The sequence below is a fragment of the Amblyomma mixtum genome, chromosome 3 (assembly GCF_055824585.1).
Source record: "Amblyomma mixtum isolate Tamu chromosome 3, ASM5582458v1, whole genome shotgun sequence".
Lineage (NCBI taxonomy): Eukaryota > Metazoa > Arthropoda > Arachnida > Ixodida > Ixodidae > Amblyomma > Amblyomma mixtum.
Genome location: NC_143014.1, coordinates 337,593,803 through 337,617,794, shown reverse-complemented (window position 1 = coordinate 337,617,794; position 23,992 = coordinate 337,593,803). Strand labels below are relative to the sequence as shown.

At 49.4% G+C, this 23,992-nt stretch overlaps 1 protein-coding gene across 1 annotated transcript; it reads right to left on the bottom strand.

The window, feature by feature from the left end:
• Positions 1-1,901: 1,901 nt before the first annotated feature.
• On the bottom strand, positions 1,902-23,505 carry LOC149356089 (uncharacterized). Its single transcript, XM_089577739.1, has 4 exons — positions 23,326-23,505; positions 21,958-22,190; positions 9,394-9,646; positions 1,902-2,225 (listed from the first exon to the last, which is right to left on the bottom strand). Exons 2-4 carry the CDS (start codon positions 22,155-22,157, stop codon positions 1,902-1,904), a joined length of 777 nt encoding a protein of 258 aa, XP_089433865.1. The 5' UTR covers positions 22,158-22,190; positions 23,326-23,505.
• Positions 23,506-23,992: the final 487 nt, after the last annotated feature.

Genomic DNA, 23,992 nt, shown 5'->3' with positions numbered 1-23,992 from the left:
AGATATTATGGGAACGTTAAGAAACTCAGATGTACGATTAAAAATCTCAGAAAAGGAACGCTGAGCAAGGGCGTGAGTCTTCTCCACGACAACGCTCGCCCCCACGTTGCCTGCCAAACCGTTGCTGTCCTCCAACAGTTCGGATGGAACGTCATCAGCCACCCGCCTTACTGTCCGGACTTCGCACCAAGTGACTACCACTTGTTTCCAAAGCTAAAAGAACATCTCGCTGGAAGGCGCTTCACCGATGATGATGAAGGGAAAGATGCGGTCAAACGCTTCCTCAACGGCATGGCGGCGAGCTGGTAAGACATGGGCATACAAAAACTGCCCCAGCGTCTGCATAAATACTTAGACCGAAACGGCAATTATGTGGAAAAGTAGAAGAATGGTCTGCCTTTCAAGTGATTTGTAAATTGCTTAAAACAAACATTTCTTTCGATTTATAAAGTAACTGGAGACCTTAATTTTGGGATGACCCTCGTACCTTCTGACGTCACTGTACCCTGTTCCCACACAGGTGCAACCCACGGGTCAGAATTGTTGAAATCGGATGCTGCTGACGCTGTTTCCGTCCATTTTAGTCAATTTTAGGCCATATTTGCAAGGATATGCACTCAAAATTTTACAAGCAACCTTAGGCAAACGTCATTCTTTCTTTCTTTTTTATTTTTTTAGCAGCGATTTCGCAGCGTACTGGAATGGAGTGATAGGAAAATGGAGGAAGAGGAGAAATGAGTGCTTCAAGAAAGTTTGTCTCTTTCGGAGCTACGTTCGGAGCTAAGGCGATGAACAACTAGCTCCGACATCTTTGGGCCTCCAACTGAGCTTTTATTGCGCCGGGCCTAGTGATAAATTTTTTTCGAGCGGTTCTAAAAAAATGACAAAAATCTATTTTAGACCGCCGGTTCTAAACCATCCACTGGAGCCAAAAACTGTTCGCCATTTACTGATAACCATTTGATCTAAACGCTTCAGAAGCATTCCTTTTTGGGGGGCCGGAAGTTTTCTTCCAAAAACTCCTGCCAAAAGGCAAGTTGAAGAAAAATGCCTTTTTGGTTTTTTCGTATTTTGCTCAATCGCAATGTACTCATCTAAATTAATAACAACATTGAATATCACTGAAAAATGCATACATTTCTCCTTACATTAAGCTGAAAATTGTTTTTCGAGCTCATGCGCAAGGGTCCCTGCTTTGGTCCGCCTCTAGGCCACATAACCACAGGTGATGCTCTCTGCTATAGCTGCACAACGGAATAAAAAATAAATAAGGTGAAAGAACGCAAGAACTGCTTCAAATAAGCCAATAAAACTCCTCATTAATAAAACTAAATACTCACAATAAAAGTCGACCATCAATAAAACTCAACGTGTGTTCGTCTGTTCCTGCGTCCTTGTGTTGTTTGCGTTGTTTCAAGAATGAACATCATGAGAGGTAGTGTACACGATGCGGTCCGAAACATTCTTGCATTCAAAGTTCCTTGTTGCTTCTATTAAAATTATCCCGGTACTAGCATGGATGTTCTGCAACTCATAGCTCCCGTTTGAACATCCACTGGTGCCACTGGTTCCACTGGTTTGCACATGAGCCGTAGAGGAATAAAAGATGGTTGGTTTGGTTTATGGGGTTTAACGTCCCAAAGCGACTAAGGCTATGAGAGACGCCGTAGTGGAGGGCTCCGGAAATTTCGACCACCTGGGGTTCTTTAACGTGCACTGACATTGCACAGTACACGGGCCTCGAATTTCTCCTCCAAAGAAATTCAGCCGCCGCGGCCGGGATCGAACCTGCGTCTTTCGGGACAGCAGCCGAGCACCATAGCCACTGAGCCACCGCGGCGGCCCAGGAATAAAAGAAGCAGTCTCAGTTACGTCTCAAGTGTCACAAAGCACCGCCGTCGTTAGCCCTTTCGGGCGGTTGCAAGGGGCGTAGCAAACTGGTCAAGCGATCGCCGCACATGATTGGTCTGGCCGTGCTGCTCTCCGCAGCGACCCCTGGCGTCGTCGGCGTGCATTGCGAACAGCACGACGCCGGCAAAATGGCGCGTGGCGTCGAACAGTCGCGAAGAGTTCGGTCCGAAGCCAGCCTGCCAGAAGCGGTCCTTGTGCACCACGTGACAGTCGCCGTGGCGCGAGTAGTGATGCTTGTAGCCCATCTTGGCGGTCATCTCGCACGTCTGCCAGTAGTTCGAGTCGGTCGCCATTTTGACCGCGGGTACCCCTTCCTGCGCACATGCCGTATTAGGACGTTAAACGCCACATACCATGTACCATTGCCATGACGCTTAAATGTAATTTATATTTAAGGACTGAGATTGCTGAACTGGGGCGCTATGCCGGAAGGCCCGAGTTTGGCGATTGCCCGAGTTTCATCCGAGTTTGCGATGACGGCAGTCAGTGAACGAAGATAGCGCGGAACGAGCGCAGGCAGCGGACAATAAAATGTAGAGATAAAGCCACATAAAGGCGATACAAGCGCACCCTGCGCGCCTGTTTCACTCTTCAAACCCAATACACGGCGCAATACCAGGCCGCAGCGCTACCTGAAGTTATCAACGCCACATCAGCAAACGCGAAACCGTGACTTCTCTGCTATCTATCTGCACACTCGCCGCTAGCTGTTTGACACGCCTTTTCGGGCGCGTCGAAGGCGTGTCTTCTCTTTCAGGCTCTATCTGTCTCTCCATTTCCGAAGACGAATAGTGCGCCCTAGGTGCACTCTTGTATCAACCCTTTCTTTTCTCTCGAATACGTTAAAAGACAACAAATAATATTAAGAACATTTTATTCATTTCCAAATCTATTTTAAAATCTGAACCCAATGAACCGTTGTTGAAAAGCACAGCTTTGGGCAGTTAACAAAGATTTGACGCTTTCTGCCGCTAGTGGCGATAGTGAGGCCATAGCTTGCAGCGTGGCTTGCATACGAACTAGAGCGGCAGCCCACCGTGCTGAAAAAGAGCTCCTGCGCTGACACGCCGCCGGTAGCGCTGCCTTCGACTGGAAAGACTAGGCAACTACTACACGCTGAATCTGTCTTATTTTTCGGCCATTGCGATAATATGTTTTATTGTGTCGTATATCAAAATATAACAGTCATGCATCTTCTGGCTTGCATAATACACAAAAGCAAAAAATTGAACTGCACTGCTCCCCCGCGTCACTGCTGCTCTCTACAGCGACCTCAGGTGGAGTTCTCCGCTGCTACGGCCGCTGCCGCACCCCGCTATGGCCAACCATTGCTTTTAGTACGCTCTTGGCGAGTCTCAGCGGTAGAAATTGGCCGTGCGAGCGGATGTGATGCGGTGTGAGAAAAGAATTGCTGTTTCGCTGTATTCAATGATTCATTACGTATGCCCGTTGTGTGTGACGCCTCTTTAGGGCACTGCGGATGCGAAGAGCGTGCTACCCAGCGACAGAACTCATTCTATGTCATCAGACGCTGACTAAAAGCTGTGAAGGTGGTGGCGCGCGTATCTGCGTAGTATTTGTTTACGTCGCGCACTTCAAGGTTTTGCGGACTGGTTTTGTCACTAACGTCGATCGCCGTCGTATACCGCAGTGACATCACAATAATATCGTTCGGGCAGATGTGGGATCCTGTTTTGTAATGATGGAATCGGACTTATAACAGAGAAAGGTGTTTCGGTTGGGAAGTACGCAGTGCTTGCGTGCTGGAAATTACAAACTCTTTATTGCACTGGGTCTAGAGCAGCGACCGTTTGTCGATCCCGGATGTGTTTGACACATTGATCCAGAGCTTTATCACCGAAGAAAGGACGGCCAAGCTAAACACCTGTGATGAGATGTTGTTGGAGTAGGGCGTGCTCTAAGCACCGTTTCGTCGTCGTGCTCCGTGTTTGACGCCTTGCAAGCAGGTGTGACGCGCCGTCAGCGTTGTGCTGTGTCTTACGTGGTTGCAACAGGCTATAGTGTTGTGCAATCTTGGCGTGCGAGCGAAGAAATCGGCGGCTGTCGCTACGTTGCGTGTTCGTCGCAGAGGTGCTTAGATTAATCAGCGATGACGTCCGTTTTGCCTGTTATATTTCGATGGTCAACATCGTCGATGTCTGTCAGCAATCAGCACAGCCGCGCAGCATACATGTAGCCGGCAGGGATGTTGGGTGTGGCCCACCCGTAGCGCGTACGCCTATAATTTATGTACGGCACGCCGGGGGCGTGACCAATGGTTTTGATTGACAGGTGAACTCGGAGCTAAACTCGTGAACGGTGAAGTGCCCCGAATTCTTCTCGGCACTGTCATGGCGGCAGCAGCAGCAGCCTGGATTATCGCTTCCTCTGACAACAAATGTCAGTACGGCCGGCTGAACCCGTTTACTGCCATAGCCGACGACGAATTCCAGCGACATTCTCGCCTCTCCAAAACATAGGTACGATGGTTGTGTAAAGAGTTAGGCGACGACCCACGCCTGCGGAGAGTGCGTACCGGGCCTCATTCGCTTTCGGTCGAAGAGCAACTCCTCTGCACCCTCCGGTTCTTCGTGACCGGAAGCTTCCAGGGGAGCGTCGGCGCAGACCGCTTTATTGGACGCCACCAAAGCACTGTGAGCCGCTGTGTTAGGGACGTCTCCGACGCGCTTATCGACGCGGCTGGGCAGAAGTGGTGGCTCGCTTTCCTCGGGACTGCGGCCAAACGTGCCTACGTTAAGGAGCGTTTTCTTCTGCGCGGCGGCATCACAGATAACAAGGTGAATGCGTCTACTAGCTGGCAATGAACAGAGAGCAGTGAGTTGTGATTGACCGACTCTCAAATATTGTGCACAAGTTTCATACAAAACTCCCATGACATGCCTGATATTGAGTACTGCAATGAGACTGCTTGGGTGTTCGACTGGCTGGTCGAGGGCTGTGGCTCCTGCAAAACATTGTGAAAAGAAGTGCGTAAGATGCATAAAAAAAGCAAACGTAGCAATCTGTTTAAAGTGCATTAAAGCGCTTATTTGATCATACTTTTTCTGTTGAGTGCAAGCTGTGCAGCGATGCGTTAATTGCTTTCTCATCCCTACATATGCCATTTTGTAGTTGAGTGAAAATGGAAGAGTTTATGCTCTCTGTGCACTGTGCCTGCATGGTGAACTTACACATATGTAACAATTGGGTGGCGACACAACTTCAGCTGAAGCCTGCGTGATGGGAAGCGTTCATGTTTCAGGAGAAGAACTCTAGTTTGGGCTAGTTGGTTCATGATTCAACAGGAAAATGGCGCAAAAGACGTTGGACAAAAGAGACAAACACGACAGGACCAGCGCCAACTTACAACTGAATTTTATTTCGCACCAAACCCGCCTTTATGTAGGCCAACACGCCCTAACATCCGTGTAATCACGCACAGGCAGTAGAAAAGATCACTGTAAGATATCTAGCACATGAAGCGCAATAGCAACCACGTAACATACTATCATGGCTAAAAAAACAACAACAAAAAAAAACCAACAAAAGTATAGCAAACAACACTAAAACGGTCATGGCCAAGCAACTCTTCAACACCAAAAACGATACACACTCATGAGTGATACCAGATGACCAACAAAAAACGTGGAAAAAAGGTGAAGAATGAAGCGTTAAGACCAAAGCAGTGTCAAAGGTAAAAAAAGGTTGAAATGGATGAAGAGTGCAAACCTTAAAAATTGGAAACCAAAAATCAGCAGCCACATGAATGATAACCGATGACCAACCAGAAAAAAGATGGACGCGAAGCTGAGACCAAACTCGGCGTCAAAGGTATAACAACGAGAAAAAAAATAGGAAACGAACAACCAGCAGCCATATGAATGATAACCGATGACCAACAAGAAACATGAAAAAGGATGAATGCGGAGCTCAGACCAAGGTCAGCGTCAAAGGTGTAAAAAACGAGAACAAAAACCGCGCAAAAACCGCACATCGTCAAAAAAATCGTCAAAAATTGCAACCAATGCCAAAGGAAAGAGCGTGCACAACAAAACAAAACGAAGAGCCTACAGAAAACTTTCTAGAAAAGTGTACTCGTTGCTAAGCGTAATGGATGGCTTGCTGACGCATCTGCTCCCTTCTTTCCTGATGTAAAAGGCTTCCACCACCTCTCTCTCAAATCTGTCCTTCCCACTCCTCAAAAAAAATAGTTTTCTCGAACTCCGGACGGCAACCCCTGTTGCTATTGCGCTTCATGTGCTAGATATCTTACCGTGATCTTTTCTACTGCCTGTGCGTGATTACACGGATGTTAGGGCGTGTTGGCCTACATAAAGGCGGGTGTGGTGCGAAATAAAATTCAGTTGTAAGTTGGCGCTGGTCCTGTCGTGTTTGTCTCTTTTGTCCACGTCTTTTGCGCCATTTTCCTGTTGTTTCAGGAGAGACAACAATGACAGAAATGGCAAGGACAAATGGCAACAGCCAATCATTAATTTTCATGCTGTCCTCACCATGCTTTCAAGCATTGCACTGCTGCCCTCACACTGGTGCTCTCACATCATAACCATCACGCCGTCCTCGTCAAGCCATTTTCATTACGTTGTAATCACGACTTAGCGTCAGTCTCATCCTTGTAGATTGATCGAATTTAGTGCAATGCCTGGCCCAAATAATGCAGTTGAGCAGGATAGGGGCCAAATAAATGGGCAAACCCAAAGTGGAGATGCAGAAAACATCACGTGTGCGTGATGGGCACACACACCATGCTAAAGGTGCCTTACTGAATGCCATCAAGTAGAACCTCGAATATGCAGCAAGGTTTCCCAGCATTTGATACAAAGCAGCTTCTCAAGATGCACGTTGACTACCTTTTAATTTCATTCGGGCAGAACTGGTCTACGCTGATATTCAGAAGTCGGATTTCTCTTTACTGGCTGCTTCATGAAAGTGCCTAGATGCCTGGCAAAGAAAACCACTGTGCACTCGGCAAGAACACTTAACATTAACATTAAAATTGCTGCACACACTGTTCTGCACTCAGCAGTGTAGGGTCCTTCAAGAGCAGTGAAGGCCCGCAAGCCACCACACAGTCAAGGCCAACCAATGCAAGCACCCTTCCCCCAATATTGGGCAGCTTTCCACCACCCGTTTCACTGAAATTGAGAACAAAACGCGTATGAGTGGACGTCATGCAAAAGCAATCCCCAGATGAAAAGTTACCCGTGCAAAATTATTACACGGCCACCACTGCTACTATTCCTTCCTATCTACCTACCCATTTACTCCAGTGCTTTTAAAGTGAACAAAAGTTGCTAAAGATAAAAGTGATAGCATGGCTTCGCGGCTGTATACTGGCACAGTTAAGGAGTGCAACGAATGAAGTGAATTTCATTGCGCACATAACGCAGAATGGCAAAGGAACTGTCGTTTTTTGTTTACAAATAACAACAGCAGTCTAACTTACCTGGTTGCGGGCGACACGACGCTCACGTCTTTCTTAGTTTGTGCGACGAGTTGTGATCAAAACCGTCGCCAACCTGCTGCCTCTTTTACTGCGGGCCCCAATTCATTGAGGAGCTCTGCAACTTCTCGCCACAACCGCTCTCTTTCGAACCCCGCAAAAGATGACGATAAGTCGCTGCTCGGTCTTGCTAAACGGGTATGCTGCTCAAGAAAGTCAAGCAGCTGTAATTTCTAGCGAACGGAAGCATGCCGTCCCGACCTAGCCTTTTTCGCCGGAGGTGCTGTGGAGCTGCTTCCTGTCATGCAACTACTACAGAAATTGCCCACGGTGGAGGCGTGGCTTTGCTTCTAAGCACGGACTAACGCGTTTAAATTTTCGCGGTCCATTTCAAATTTTGGCGGGTTCACTTGAGACATGTGTCTATAAACGCCTTCTCAAAGACCGTCATTACGAATCTCACATTAAAAACCTAAGAACCCGAGGAAAAGTGGCGACCTTTGGTTTCATGTCTAAGTAATGCAGTGCCTGTTTGTTGACGCCCTACGCCGCGCCGTTTACGCTATCTACCTCGTCGCCATTGGCAGTCAGCTGATGACGGGACCTTAGCGTTGGTAGCGTTCCCTCGCGGTACAAAGCAAAAATTAATAATGCATGAATCACTCTAAAGCGCTTTAAATCCAAATCTTGCACACTATAAAATGCTTATAAAGGTGTACTAAGTGCATTATAAAATTCAACTAACCTCGTTTGTCTAATTGCACACGCAATGCACTTGGTGGAGCGACACACAAATGAAAAGTGCACCGGCGGTTGGCTCACGTGACCCGTTCTTTGTAGACCGCCCAAGAAGCCCATGAGGTGGCGACGATGTGATGATAAAGCACGGAATATATCCAGATAATCCAATGATGTTGGAGGCGTGACGAGGGTGGGATTTTGTCTTGCTACCATTGCTTCACTCATCTGAGGGTGTCGCCAGAGCTCGGGAAGATTCCGAGTTTCAGCAAACTCGGGCCTTCCAGCATAGCGCCCCTGTTCTTTGTTTTCTAGGAAAAGGTGCGTATCAGTAAAGAGTACATAGCAGTTACCGTCAGCATCCTCTTGAGAGCCGTCATATAACTGGAAGGGAAGCTATATAGCTTTCTTCGAAACTTCGCGGTTGAAGAAAAATCCGTCCTGGTCCGGGGTTTTATCCCGGAACCACAGCCTGCCTGGGGTAGTAGTCCTACCAGCTAAGGTTGAACTATGTGGAACAGCCGTAAATATTTTGTGTTAACACTTCAAAAATAAGTGGCAAGACCGGGTTTGGGTTAAGTCGTCCAAGTCCAAAGCTAGAAATTTTTACAGAGAGAACGCATTGGGCTCCATTTAATTGGAGCCCATTGGTAGTAAGTATTTGAACTGAAAAGCTCTAAAGTTAGTACGGTTCAGTCTCCGACAATTCGGCTGCGGTGTGACGCGAAATCATGCGTGGACGCATTCAGTTAGGCGCTGAAGTCGAGGGTTCGACGGCATACCTTCTGGTCAGGAATCATGGCTTGAAGGCATTCACTGGTCCATGGTCAGTGACCAGTGGAACTCATCAAGTCAGCAACGCGCTGTTTGTTATCGGCGGCCGACAGATGGTGCCAGTTATAGTTACACCCAGGGAAGCGATTTTTTAAATTTACTCGCAGAATTTGGTTCAGTTGGTTTATTCGGGTTTAACGTCGCGAAACAACTCAGGCTATGAGGGACGCCGTAGTGAAGGGCTCCGGAAATTTCGACCACCTGGGGTTCTTTAATGTGCACTGACATCGCACCGCCCGCGGGCCTCTAGAATTTCGCCTTCATCGAAATTCGGCCGCCGCGGCCGGGATCGAACCCGCGTCTTTCGGGTCAGAATTTACTAGCAGGAAAGTTAGTTGTAAAGACATCGTAGCGCGCATAACAAAAGCTGGCTTTTGAGCAGGTCAAAATCAGCTTTGTAATGTGCTCTCCTCTGTCGCATAGCTTTATTGCGAGAGAGGGGGACCCACGTGGAAAGAGCTCGAGCTGTTGAGGAAGTAGCTGGCCGCCTCGAAGGTGACGCTGAAGAGCAGCCGGGGTGCCATTGACTGCTCGAAGTCTAGCATCGTCTCCCGGAGGTCGGCCAGCAGCCGTGACATGCTCGGCGCCCGCGTCGCGCCGTTCAGGGCGATCGGCATCGGACAGGCGGCCGCTCGTTCCGGGGTAGGCGTCAAGTCGTGCGTGCGTAGAACCACGATGTCCTCCACCAGCGACAGTACGCCGCTCCCCCTCGCGGCCACGACGGGAATCACTGTGAATGAACCTTATACCTTACTCTTCGTGGAACAGGGCTTAAATGGCTTAACCTCGTCCTTCACTCATCTCTCTTAACGTCCTCACGGCGTGGTTCAGGTGTTCACCCTGAGCGACTGTACAAATCCTTACCGTTCAGTTTCCAAAGGACTGCCTCCCACCGTTTACTTTTTAATTCTGATCCCTCCGTCATACTAATTGTCATTGTAGAGATTGCCGAGATGGCAGGGTTGCAGACTTGGGCCGGCTACTAGACCTAGCCTGGACCCATGCCAGCGGACGGAGCCGCAGCAGTGAACGCTCTCAAGACCGGAAGCCAAAGACCCTTTATTGTCGCCGGCGTCTCTATTTATAGGGCTGAACCAGCGCCCTCTACATCTCCCCTTCCCGACACATTGACCCCCATCACGCACACGACACAGTTCACTGTCTTGTAGCGTCACAGGTTCAGTCTGCGAGGTGTCCTCACACGTCGGCCTGATCTTGTAGTGCGCCCAGGTGGTGGCGAAGAGGGGAGATCGTCCAGGACTTCTTCTGGCGAAGACTGTAGCATCTCACGATGAGGTGAGGTACCGTGCAACCCTCGAGGTGGTGTAGAAACAGGGCTGCTGTCAAGTGCACTTGTCGGAGACGACAGCGTGCTTGAACACTGAGGTTCAGTGCTTGTGCCCGAGGACTCTCCTGATGCTGCTTCTGTTTGAGTAGGCAAGGTCGAGTGGCCGTTGTCATTCCACACAAGCTCTGTCGACTGCGGAACAGAAATGTCATTGACAAAAGGCATCAAATGAATCGTGTTGCGGACTAGAATCTTAGTCGGAGTCTCCACCACATAGCAGCGTGGTCGGGCTGCTGGACTAAGTACCACCGCAGGAGTTTTTACATCTCGGATCCAAACACGATCCCCCAGCTTCTCGATCTCTCTGACGACTGGCTGCATGCCTTTCGTCGTAATGCTTCTTCTGAAGCTGGCGAGCCTGCCGATCCCTGGAGTGGAAAGTCGTAGATGACGGCCATTTGAGTCTCAACTGGCACTTAGCCATTGACAACCTTGTTCTCAATCTCCTACCTAACAATAGCTGCGCTGGGCTGTAACCAGTGACACCCGGAGTATTACGATAGGCCAACCATCCCAGAAATGGATCTGAACGCTTGGTGAAGATGTCTTTGATGGTGGGAACCATTCGCTCAACTTCACCGTTCGAATGCGGGTAATTAGGGCTTGACGTTCTATGTTCGAAACCATACTGACCCGCAAAGGAGGAAAAGAGCTTTGAAGAGAACTGAGGTGAGGAGTGCAAACTGCTGGGCTAGTTGGTTCATATTGCAAATAAAGGGAACCAGTGAAAAAAGACGCAACACAAGAACAAAGAAGGCACACACCACAACGCTGGACTTACAACTGATTTATTGCGATGAAGAATTGCTCAATTTAAAAGAATTTCCTGCCTGCGCACACACCCTACAGACAATACACTTCGCGCACCACATGGTGACATGGCTACTATAATGATAAAAACTTGCACTCTTTTTCGGTGATAATCACGGACGGCTCACTGACGCATTTCTGCCTATTCTTTCTGATCAGGAAAGCCTCCAATATCTCACGCTCATGTTTAGATTTCCCCCGCCCGATAATGCGGCTAGTGTGAAAACTAGGAGCACACTTGCAGTCCTTGATATGCAAGGCTAGATTGCTGCCTGTGCCAGTGCCCAAAGTTGTGCGATGTTGCCTCAGGCGCTCATTCAAGCATGCTCCGGTTTGGCCTAGGTAGATTTTCCCACATGACAATGGGATTGAATACACCACGCCCAATGCGCATGTGGTGAACATGGTCTGGTGTTTGGTCTTGCAAACACCAGTTCTGCGCAGGTCTGCAGAGGTTTGGGCGCACAAACCGGGCAGTTTGCAAGGGGCAGAAAATGCCATTAGTGACATCAAACTTCTGAGCCACTTTTTTCAGACCATGTGAAGTCTTGTGGAAGTAAGGCATGACTTCCAACTTTCTTGTTTTCACTTCTACTGGCCTGGCAGCCTTTGAAGATGACTTCAGTTTTTTCCCCAAGGATTCCGCCACCGCCGCAAGGATTCCGCCATTGTTGCTTCTTACTAGCTTGGGTATGCCGAATCGAGCAAAGATGCTTTTGATGGCATTTACAACGTCAACAGAAGTTGTATTCTTCAGGTGAATGACATCTGGATATCTCGAGTAATAGTCGACTACCAACAGATAATCATGACCTCTGTGCTTGAACAAATCTATGCCAACCTCCTCCCGTGGCATCAAAGGAGTTTTTGTAACCATATGTGGCTCCTGACGAGGGATTCGTGTTGAAGCACATTGTCGGCACATGAGTACCTTGTCACGGATCTGTTGAGACATGCCAAACCACCAAACAGCTTCTTGCGCCCGTTGGCGTGTTCTATTCATACCCTGGTGACCCTCGTGGAGAAGTTCTAATGTCACCTTTTTGAGAGAAGCAGGGATGACAAGTCTATGGTCCTTAAAGGGGTAGAGACATCAAATTCCAAGGTTGTACAAAAGACTGCCATACGTTTCCTTTGTATGTGAAGACAATAAGAGCGAAGTATTAAATTTAAGGGAGGTCTAGAACATATTTTAATTTCATTTTAAAGTTTGTGAAAATGCTCACTCTTGAAGTCTGGGCCATCGCTAGTGCATCAATGTGACGTAGGAACAGAGAAGAAAACACAAGCAAGTATTTCCTACGTCATTGCACAGTTTTCTGACGTACGGGACCAAGTTTTGCGGTTTCACGGCCTAGCAACCTTGGTTACGAGTGCTCACGAGTCTTTTTTTTTTCTGCACGCTCGCGAGTGCGACGGTGCTTTACGCCCGGCGTTGCCGAAAGATCCACTTTTGCACAGGCATATTGCCCGTGCTCTAATGTAGGAAGCATTCTCTGGTATCATGGATGTTATGTATTTTCTTGTGCGAACGTGAAGTACGCCGAGCATGCCGGTCGGCCGGCCGGCCGGCCAGCCTGGATCCCGTCTGCCGGCGTGTCATAAAAAGGAGCTAAAGTGTGTTCTTGACGTAAATAATAAACCCTGGGATAAGAAATGTGAAAATTGTGTCATTTTTGAGGATCGCTGACGAATACTGAGCTGCTGGCAAAGGTAACGACTGTGATACGAGCAAACTTTTTGCCACAACCGCCTCGCAGCTGCCGCTGGCCCGACGTTGCGGTCCGGCTCGCCTGGCGCCCGCTCGCTTCGCTGCTGAAGACGTCGTGGAGATTTACCATACTATTATTTTATTGTGAGATGATGCTGTTGACAGTAAAGCGATGTGTAGAGTAGGCCTTTTATTATAGCTCAGGCGACTTCCGAAGCGCCGGCCGCTGCGGCTTCGATGCGGAAGAGGCTATAGGCCTAGCGACGACCACGGCAACCAGGCAGTAGAAGAGCTCGTCGCCCGGAGCGCCCGCGAGCGATGCCGTTGCCGAAAGCTCGAAACATAAGCAGGCATGCTTTGTCGCTGCTCGAGCAGTCTTTCTGAGGGACTGCTGTACGGCGGCGAAGTGCGACACCGGTTGCGGGCGGAGCTTGGGTAGAGCGGCGCAGCGATGCTCACCGCTCCGTGTCCCTGCTTGCAGTGGGGCGCGGAAGTTCGCAAGCGACGATCAGTGCGGCGCGTCGGCCAAGTGGCCATATGGCTTGATGAATGTTGCTGCGCGTGCATTATTTGTCTAAATAATGATTGCACTTCGCGCTCTGAGCTCGCTACTTGTTTTTGGTCGGCGAATGTTTTCGCTCGGCCACCGGTATGTCCAAGGCACGTCGGCCAACGGGTCTCGTTTTGGACGGCGGCGTTGTCACACTAGGAAGACGCTTGGTCGCTGGGGCGTCGTCGTCGTCGTCGGTGCAGTGTGACTGGCTAGTCGGGGAACGGCCAGGTTGGCCGACGCGACCGTCGGCGTCGCTGTCGCGTCGACCTGGGGGTCCCGTCGGCCTAGTGTGAACGCGCCTGAACTGCGCGCTGGTCCCAGGCTGCCCTAGTCGTCGCTAGGCCTAGGTGGTCTCGCTTCCGCAGTTGACGGCGCTTTGGAAGTCGACTGTGCTATAATAAAAGGCCTACTCTACACATCGCTTTAGTGCGAACTCGTCCCATAATAGAAGATAAGTTCGATTTCCACGACGCCTTCATCAGCGGAGCTAGCAGACGAGCAGCGCGCAAGAAGCAGCAGCGTCGAGCTGTCGGGATGGGACAACGTCGGCGTGAGGTCGGCGCTGTTGTCGGCAGAGTGTGACACCCGGGTCGGCCGACGCCTGCTATCTTGGCGACGCGTCGGCGATGCGCTCGTCAGGCGACGACCGGCGCTCGGTCGGCGTCTGCGCAGTGTGACAGACGCGCCGACGGCACGAAAATCGCTGCCGCCGACCATCGCCAGACTGAAATCGGCCGATCGTCGGCCTAGTGTGAGCGCGCCTTTACCATTTGACGTTGCCTACACGCTCGGCGTTCGCTGGCACAATCTGAGCTGCGTCGGGCCTGACGCCTGTCTCCTCTTCGGAATCTCTGGCCAGCGGATCAAAAAGGAAGTGGTTGTCGGGGTTCGAACCGCGGCGTCTTCTTCCTCGTCTGCGTCATCCCGCGATTCCTCATAATCGGTGTCTTCGCCGAAATAAAACTCTTCTTTCCGACTCGGAGCTGTTCGACTTGCCCTCCGCCCGGCTCTCTGTGTTTACGCGCACCACGGCCGTGTCAAGCAGACGACATGCCTACACGACGTCACGGCTTTCCGGACCCACGTGACAACGCATTGTTTGGTTTTTGACGTCATGCAAGAGCCTGGCAAAAGCTGGCAACTACGAACCGAAACCGAAACTGCTGGGTACAAATAATACGATTATTAATTATATAATGCGAGTTCATGCTTCTAAGATGGTGTTCCATGCTCACTGAATCGCTACGCATTATTTACAACCCAGAGATATAACACAAAAATTTGGTGTCTCCACCCCTTTAAAGAGAATGTTATCTATGAGGGACAAATCACCTCTATACTCCCAATATTTTTTGATGTATTGTGGAAGCCTTTGCTTACGCGGCCAACCCTGAGTACAGTATTGAGTTAAAAGGGTACATTCTGCATCCTGCTGTTGATGGCTGCGAACATCATCAGGACTGATTAGACGAGTCTCAGTTATTGCTGAAATATGCAGCTGTAAGAATGTTTCGACCATATCCACTTGTTGGGGAGGTAGAGCTACTGGAGTGCGAGACAGCGTGTCTGCAGTAGCAAGCTGCTTGCCAGGAACATAAACAACTCGGAACTGATATCACATCAGTTTGATACGGAACCTCTGAATCCTAGATGGCATCATGTCAAGAACTGATTTCCCTAGAAGAGTTACTAGAGGTTGATGATCCGTTTCCAGAATAAATGAGATACCACGAATGAACTGGTCAAATCGGTAAATTGCTCATGTCACTGCTAGAGCCTCTTTTTCGGTCTGGGTGTAGCGTTTTTCTGCCTCTGACAGAGCACGAGACGCAAATGCTACAGGACGTAGCTCACCAGTGGGCTGTTCTTGCAAAAGAACTGTGCCAATGCCAAAAGAGCTGGCATCACATGACAAAGTTATGTTGTAGCTTGGATGATACTTAGCTACACACAGTGAAGACGTGAGCATTGTTTTGACCTTGTTCAAAGCTAACTCTTGCATAAGACCCCAGTACCAGTCACTATGCTTATTTAGGAGTTCTCTAATCGGTGCTGTAGGCTGTGACAGATTTGGAAGGAAGCTACCAATATGATTCACCATACCAAGAAACCGGCGAACACTATAAACATCTGTCGGAGTTGGTAAAGAACGGATAGCTTCAAGCTTGTCAGGACCCGGAGAAATACCGTTTTCACTCACAACTACGCCTAGAAATTCTATTTTCCGTTGGCCAAAACAACGTATGTTTTTGTTAAGCTTTACACCTGCTTTGCTTAGACGATCCAGAACTTCAGATAACTTCTGGTCGTGTTCCTCTTTATCTTTCCCAAAAACCAGAGTGTCATCAATCATATTAACAACATTAGATTGACCTTCCAAGATTCTAGCCATTTCCCTTTGAAAGAATTCCGGAGCAGATGTTATTCCAAACGGTAAACGACAGTAGCAGTAACGACAAAAAGGCGTGATGAATGTAGTGAATTCATGACAATCTTCCGAAAGACGGATTTGATGAAATCCGGCAGTAGCGTCCAGCTTTGAGAATACTTTGGCATCACCTAATTCTCCTAGGACCCATTCAACCATAGGTAAAACGTGCCTTTCCCTGAGAACCTCCTTGTTAAGTTTGGTCAGATCCACACAGAGGCGGTATCCACCTGAAACTTTAGGAACTACCACCAAGCCTGCACACCATGCCGTTGTCTTGTCAATACGCCTAATAACTCCCAGTCTTTCAAGCTAGTCAAGTTCATCTTTAACCACGTTATGGAGGGGCAGGGGAATCCTACGTGGGACGCTCAGAGCAAAAGGTACAGCGTTCGGTTTTAGTCGGATAGTGTACTCCGCACCAAAAGTCCCTAAGCCTTCAAAAATATCCTGCGTCGGCAACTGACCAGGAGAATGAGAAGGAGGAGCCTGAATTACTTGCGAACGTGCCAGCGCATCAACGAAATGAACAACTCCAAGAGCTGTGATGGCTGGATAACCCAGAAGTGGCGTCGACTGCGATGGCAGGACGTAGACTCTCTGCTGCGATTTGCGACCTTTCCATTCGATGGTAGCTAAAAAATGACAAGCAACCCTCAACTGCCGGTTGTCTGGCACGGTAAGGCGACCCTCCGGCGCGTCCAGCCGCGTGGGAATGCCTGGAAAAGTGGCGGGAACCACAGTCACTTCTGCACCAGAGTCCACTTTAAATTCAAGAGGACGTCCGTTGACCTTGACACACAGGAACTTGGCGTTCTCCGTCTTCTCCTTCTTGATAGGATGTACAGAAAGGGAGTGCGAATGTCTTGCGAATGAGCGTTGCTTCGTGACGCAGACGCTCTCAAAATGACCTTTTTTTTGCAGAACCTGCATGCAGCGTTCCGCGCAGGGCAGGTATAACGTGTATGAGCTTCGCGTCCGCAGAAGTTGCAGGGTTTTTCCGAAGCGTTTCGACGAGCGTCTCTCGGAATGGATTTGCGACGCGCGGTGGCGTCAACATGCACAGGCAAAGTACCGTTGTACGCTCGTTCCTTGCTTTCCTTCTGCGCGTCCTCATACAAGCAGGCATGTAAAAGCGCCTTCTCGAGAGTCAAATCCGGCGTTCGGAAAAGCTGTTCCGAAAGCTTAGTATCGAACAGGCCAACAACGAAGCGGTCACGAACCATCCTGTCTTCGACGCTGGAAGAGCCGTAGTTGCATTTCTTTACCATCGAACGCAGGGTGGAATAGAACGCGTCCACGCTCTCGGATGGTTGTTGTACACGCTTATGGAAGCGAAAGCTTTCATGAACTTCGTTCACTGGATGAATGAAGTTAGCCGTGAAGCGTTGTTTAACTTCGCCATACGACGCGCTTTCTAACTCGGTGAGCCCAAGAGAAGAGAGGATGCGGCGCGCTTGAACGCCCATGCAATAAAGAACTGTGCGAATTCTTACTTCATCCGTTGCTGAAGATGCACCCGTGGCGACAGCAAAATCTTCAAATTCCTCCACCCACGATGACCAGGAGGCCGGGTCATCGAAGTCGAACGCTGGTGGCGGCGCTAGGCCAGACAAACCCGCGAATCGAGGTTGCGTCTCAGTCGAAGACAACGCGCCCATGGCGCTGCAGATGGTCTTGGTCTTGAGATGGTCTTGAGATAGCCTAAAGATTAAAAAAAAAAGAAAAAACAGAATTCAAAGACTTCTGACACCGTGTAGAGATTGCCGAGATGGCAGGGTTGCAGAGTTGGGCCGGCTACTAGGCCTAGCCTGGACCCATGCCAGCGGACGGAGCCGCAGCAGTGAACGCTCTCAAGACCGGAAGCCAAAGACCCTTTATTGTCGCCAGCGTCTCTATTTATAGGGCTGAACCAGCGCCCTCTACAGTCATTACCAATGCCACCGCGACCATCACAGGGCCCGGGAGGGTAGCGATAGCTCCGCTAGTGGGGCTAGAGCAAACCTACACCTAACTGAAGACAGTGTCCATTCAAATGGCGCTTGTTCGCGTATCTTTTTATTTGAATGTTCAATCTTCCGTTGCGGGCTGCTAGCATGAACGCTCCTCTATCAGAAGTTTGCAATGAGCGAGAGATAAAAAAGTAATTGCATTGGAGGTGCAATTTGGAGGGCCTGGGCAAGTGACTCAGCACACACTTTGCGCCGAGGACCCTCTATTGTTCCTGACGACTGCGGGTGTCTCAGTGAGTGATCTTATAATATATACACTAGCACAAGACACGCCGTGTCTTATTAGTATAGTCTGGACGTTAATAGCAGAAACACGAGTAAGACACAAGGTATCTATGTCTAGCAGGACAAGTGTTGCGTCTGTCCTGTGCCCGTGCCCGACTATAAGCTCTGTAACACTACAGCGTTAACTACACGGGTGTCTCGGTATCAAGAACATCCATGCTATCAAAAGCCTCACAGATACAGGAGCCCTCCCACGAAACACAAAATGTCTTACAAACGTCTCGGAACAGCTCCAAACGACTACAAACGTCTTGCGCTGCGTTCAAACGTCTCATAGATGTCGACAAGAAGAAGTTTCCTCTGCGACGTCTCTTAAACATCTGCAGTAAGGCGTTTGCTGTGGTACTTCTGTGAAACATCTGTAGTCAGATGTTTTCTAGACTTGCTTCTAACACGTACGTACGTGGAACTTGAGACCACGTCAAGGAGACGCGCCTAGCAATCAGCAGAGAGTTGCCGCCGTGGATTAAACATGCTGTAAACCACGGCACATAAATTAGATGGCTCTCCTGCTTGACGTTTGGAAAAGCAGGCGCGCCGGTGCAAAAATCGCTCTTTGTATCCGAACACTGAAAGCGCGTTTTCTCCTACGGAGCCCGAATCACGTTCCACGTCGAGTGCAGCTAACCCGCCACTCGTAAGGCTGGATTTAGGTAACATATAATGGACCTCAAAGCCGACGGTAGTTACGCGAGTGAAAAAATTTGCTTCATGTTGCGGACGCCTCTTTTACGCCTCGCCTAGCTGGCGGGAGCACGCGGATTGACAGGCGCAGCGTACGCTGCCATTGCCGCCTTCCCGCCGCCTTCGCCGAGCTCGCTCGCGCGCTCTTTTTTCATGGCCTCCGAGATCACCCGCGCGCTATCGTTTCGTAACGGCAGATCTTGGAGGCAATAATCTTTCTTGATTTACACCGCAGCTTGCTGCTTGGTGTCGCTCCGCACGGTGGCGGTGCAGGCTAGTTTGCCAAAGTGGTTTTAACCGTTTCAAGCAGAAATAAATCTTTGTGCAAGCTGCAAGCGCTTAGTTTCACATCAAAACATTAGATTCAGTTTGCTTTCTTTGTTCTTTGATGATTCGTTTATTTTTACGTTTAGAAATTTAGTGCTTCATTTGGCCATTTGGCGTTGCAGAGGCAGAAATAGCTACGCGCGCGAAGTGGATGCTGCGTACGTTGTACGTTTCGCTGCGCACTTTTTTCCGCGCTGGTTGGCACTTCACGCCGCTGCAGTTTGCAGTTTCCCCTTTTTCTGCGGTATCGTCTACGACCAGTGTTGCACTGAGATGTGAGCCTCGTTTTCCGCAAAAGTAAGTAACTTTCCATTTCTCTTCTGTGGTGAAAGTGTCGGCCTTGCTTCAGCTAAGCCATTAACGCGCCTGATTGAACGGTCGGCTAGTGTGTCACTCCTTTGGTTTACAAAACACAAAACAGTATCAGCCAGTGTTTTACACACCAAAATGCAGCGTGGAATGTATTAAAACTGGGCATTTGCATGTATTTGAGCTTTTGTTGAGTGGATACAACTAGGCTGCTCTCGCATGCGAGTTGCTTTCTTTACCAAGGCGGTGACAAGATGAACGTGACAAAGCTTCAAAATGACTAGCTTTGTTTAAGCGTACGTTGATAAGGCGGGAATTTTTTCCTACACATTGATTAAAGTCTGTGCTCTATTGCATTCTGGCAGGGTTTTATTCTTGCCAAGGACTCTCATCTGGCCACCTGTGGGCTCCAATTCTCCTTGCTGTGATTTCCGTCAGTGAAACTCGCGTTAAAAACGCTTTGGGTATCTTAACTGCGTCAAGCTTTTATTTCATTACGATTGAGAGCCCCGGCACAAAGGTAGTTTACACTACAAAGGTAGTGGTGCTGCTCTGTACGTGTGCAGGCTGTTTGATAGTGCAGTGAAGTACTACACCTCTTTGCAGGCATGGCTGCTTTTATTTTTTGGAAAACCATTGCACCGTGCACAGCTGGCGTTGTCCCTGCTTCACTGTGTACATTTCGTTTTGGGTACAGGCTGTTCAACAATGGTTTTCAGAGGACCTCCTTGCCTGCTCAACTTCTGAAGTTTTGGTAAGCACGCTTTGCAGCTGACACCTTTTCTTTCACTTCATGATTTCTTGTATAGGTCTAGGCTGTTTGCTAATGTTCATTCCACAAGCCCCATTATTTGTTTGTCCTTTAGAACTCCAACTGTTGGCCGGAGGAGCAAGGACCTGGTCTAGTTTCACGCAAATTAATCGCAGCACCTTGTACTTGGTTGTTCAGACGACTTGGCCTGGAGATTGTTTCAGTTCTGAGGTGAGAATCTGTACTAATGCTTCTTGTGCAGTGGTGTAAGTAATCTCTTGCCCGCTGTTTGAGCTTCATCGTACAGATTAGAAAGGGCTTGTTTGGCAACGCAATGTTAGGAACCTTATACACATGCACTTTTATTTGTCTTATCTTTCAGATGTGCCTCTGTGTGGCTGTCAAGGTAAGGTCCAAGATTTAACCCATCTCTGGTGTATAATGAAGTGATGCAGGTATTACCAGGACAGCAGCATCTCTGCTATGTTTTCGTGCGACGGTGCAAGATGTGAACCTTCAACCACTTTTGATTCAGCCACATCTTGCAGGTAAGAGAAAGCCTGTTTGCAAGAAGCAGCTTAGGGGATTCTGTGAGTACAGTGTGCATCACAGTAAGGCAGTGCACTTGCTATGGACTGCTTGGCTTTCAGTGTCCATGCACGCTGTTTGAATTTTGCTTCTGTTAAAGGCCTCCACAGTGATTGACTTCTTCAGTTTTTGGTTAGCCGTACCACTCTGCTGAAATGCCGCTTTCAATGACATCATATGCATCTATGTTTTTAGTTAGCTTGTTTTATTGCCTGTGCTGTCACTCCTTGCCATTTCCTGGTCTTATTTGCTGCCGACTCCTCATTGGCCATTCTACATGCACCTGACTGACTGTGCCTTTGGTTACTCTAATATTTTTCCCTTCTGCAGGCTGCTGATCAGAGCTGGATTTGACTTCCCCTTGTTACCGTCTAGTTGGCATCCTCCTTGCAAGAAAAGCAATTTTTGGAACACCTGGCGAGCTCTTCACTGCCATCCACATCACAGCGACTTGTTCATCAACGCATCCGTTGTGGGACAAGGCCCAGGGCCGAATCAATTTTTGATTAGTTGCTGCTCGACACTTTCCCGCCATCCAAGTGCTTACCGTTGTAATGTCAGCCAAACCAGTGAAGCTACCTCCTCCGCGGCTTCTAAACATTAATTTCCTGGTCCTTTTATTTTTTTCTGTGGGTGTATGCACTGTATTCAATAAAGAGTAACGCAGTGACTGAAAAGTGTGCTAGCACATGCATTTATGGCTCATTGCTACAGCCACACATCCCTTGTAATGTGGGCTCAATGTTCGGGTCATTGCAAATCAGCTTTGAGCTCTTTTTTGAGTGGTGTATACCAAAAAAATGAACGAAAATTTTTAAAGCTTTAGAGGGTTTAAAGGTAGCACTAAAATCAGTCTTGAAATGCATAAAATATTCCAGGCAACCATTCCGGAAAAAAAAGGAACGTCTAAAAAAATTCTAGAAAACTTCTACCTCAGAAGTTTTCTAGCCGTATACAAGCGTAGCGTTAGCAGAGCTAATAGAGGGCTAGTAAGCGTCTAAGTCTAAAAAACTGCTTAGATGAACCTTCTTTTAGATGTCAAGCTTTTCTTTCCAAGACATTTTTAGACGTCTATTAGCGCTTTTTGTGTTTCGTGGGCTGTAGTGTCCCGGCTGTCCTGCCAATTTGGAGCCCAGCTCTTAGCTTCGCTTATCGCTGCACAACAGAATCTACGACCGAATAGAAAAGAAAGGGGTGATGGAGAGACCTGCTGGGGGACAGCGGGCCGTAGGGCTGCTCCTTATAAAACGAGACCACGGCTGACACGAACAGGCCCATCCGGCCCAGGTCGTCACGCATGCGCTCCATGTGCGCGAAGAACTCGGCGTCCGTGGCCGTGGATGTGCGGTGCGACCGGTAGAACATCAGCCTGTCCAGCTGCTTCGAGTGTAGCCACTTGCCGGCCATAGAGCTGAGTTCGTTCGGGGTGGAGCCGCGCACCTGCGTCAGATCGTTTGCAGAGATGCAACAGAAAGCGACGAGACAGTTGCACTGGATTTCGTAATGCATCTCTGTAATGGAACGCCCACATAAATAGCGTTCGGCGTCGAGAGAGAGTGAAGTTCCTCATACTTAATGGCTCCAGCTCTTTCCGACGCAAACCCCGACCGGGGCGAGGCGAACGCGATCGGTATAGACCAGATTTCAGCGCTCTGTCAAATCGCTCGCTCAGAAGGAATGAAAGTTTCTCTCACTGCCTCGCTTGTTAGTACATACCCCATGGTGCGTTTACATGTTTAGGGTATATATCGTGCGATCGCATGAATTGTTGTCCTTCGTTGTGTACCCTATATTCCACAAACATCCTTGCGACGTCCCTATTCCGTCTAAACGTCTATACCGTCAGGTAGCAGCTCTTATTCGCCCCACATATATCAACCTTTATTGAGGAAAATAACTGGACCAACTTGCAGCGGTGTGTCCATATTATTCTGAGACCGCACAGACTATATAGCTCCGCAACCGAGACGGCGTGAAGCGGGTCACTACCCTAGCTAGCTGTTCAGAGAGAGGCTAGATCGATTCGGGACATATTCGGTATACAGACCCGATCACACCTGTCTAGAGCGCTCGAGCGTCGTGCTGCGGAGCAAATGAAGTTAAGCAAGTTCACGTGCTGCTCTGCTGTTGGCCAAGGCGCTTGTGCCTGTGCGGTTCGTATGCCTATTCGGCAACGCTCGAGCGCAAGTGTTATCAGTGAAAGTCAATATACCTGCTTTAGAATTTTTGCTTCATTTCCTCATCACTACTCGAGCGCTCTGGACAGTAATTAACTGTACTGTGGACGAGTGCGATCTGATCTGTACACGAAACATTCTGAACACCTCTCCGAATTTCCCACACTGTCTGTTCCTTTTGGCGTGCTGCTTTCACACGGGCCTGGAAAACTTCCAACGGGCCCCAGCGGTGCAAGTGCTCGTTTCCACCAAACCTTACAGTTCTGGTTTCAAATAAGGCTTATCGCATATATCCTCCTTCGACGAAAAGTAACGAACATATGACGGCCTCGCCCTGCACCGCAGGGAGTGACTGCCATAGCTTCAATAAACGGGACGCAACACGAAGACCCACCCACCTGGTTGCAGATGACCGCCGTGGTCTGGACGCCATCGCCCAAGAGCGCGTACAGCGGCAGACTCAGACGGCGGCGTCGCAGGGATGCGAAGGCGTCCACCCCGTCGGGACCTTCGTCCTCGGCTCGCCGGTAGAGTACCCTGCGCCCCGTCAGCTGGACGCATCAGTAGAGCACCACGGTGCACACCGACGCCGGACGGACGGACGGACGGACGGACGGACCGACCGACCGACCGACCGACCGACCGACCGACCGACCGACCGACCGACCGACCGACCGACCGACCGACCGACCGACCGACCGACCGACCGACCGACCGACCGACCGACCGACCGACCGACCGACCGACCGACCGACCGACAGACAGACAGACAGACAGACAGACAGACAGACAGACAGACAGACAGACAGACAGACAGACAGACAGACAGACAGACAGACAGACAGACACAGACAGACAGACAGAGGGACGGACGGACGGACGGACGGATGAAAGCTGTAGCAGCGTAGCCTGTGAAACAGGATGGCGGACAGACAGACAGACAGACAGAGGGACGGACGGATGAAAGCTGTAGCAGCGTAGCCTGTGAAACAGGATGGCGGTAGTTGCCACCTTGCTTGGCTTTTCCCCCTCATATTTCTGTAAGAAATCTGTCAAATTTAAGGG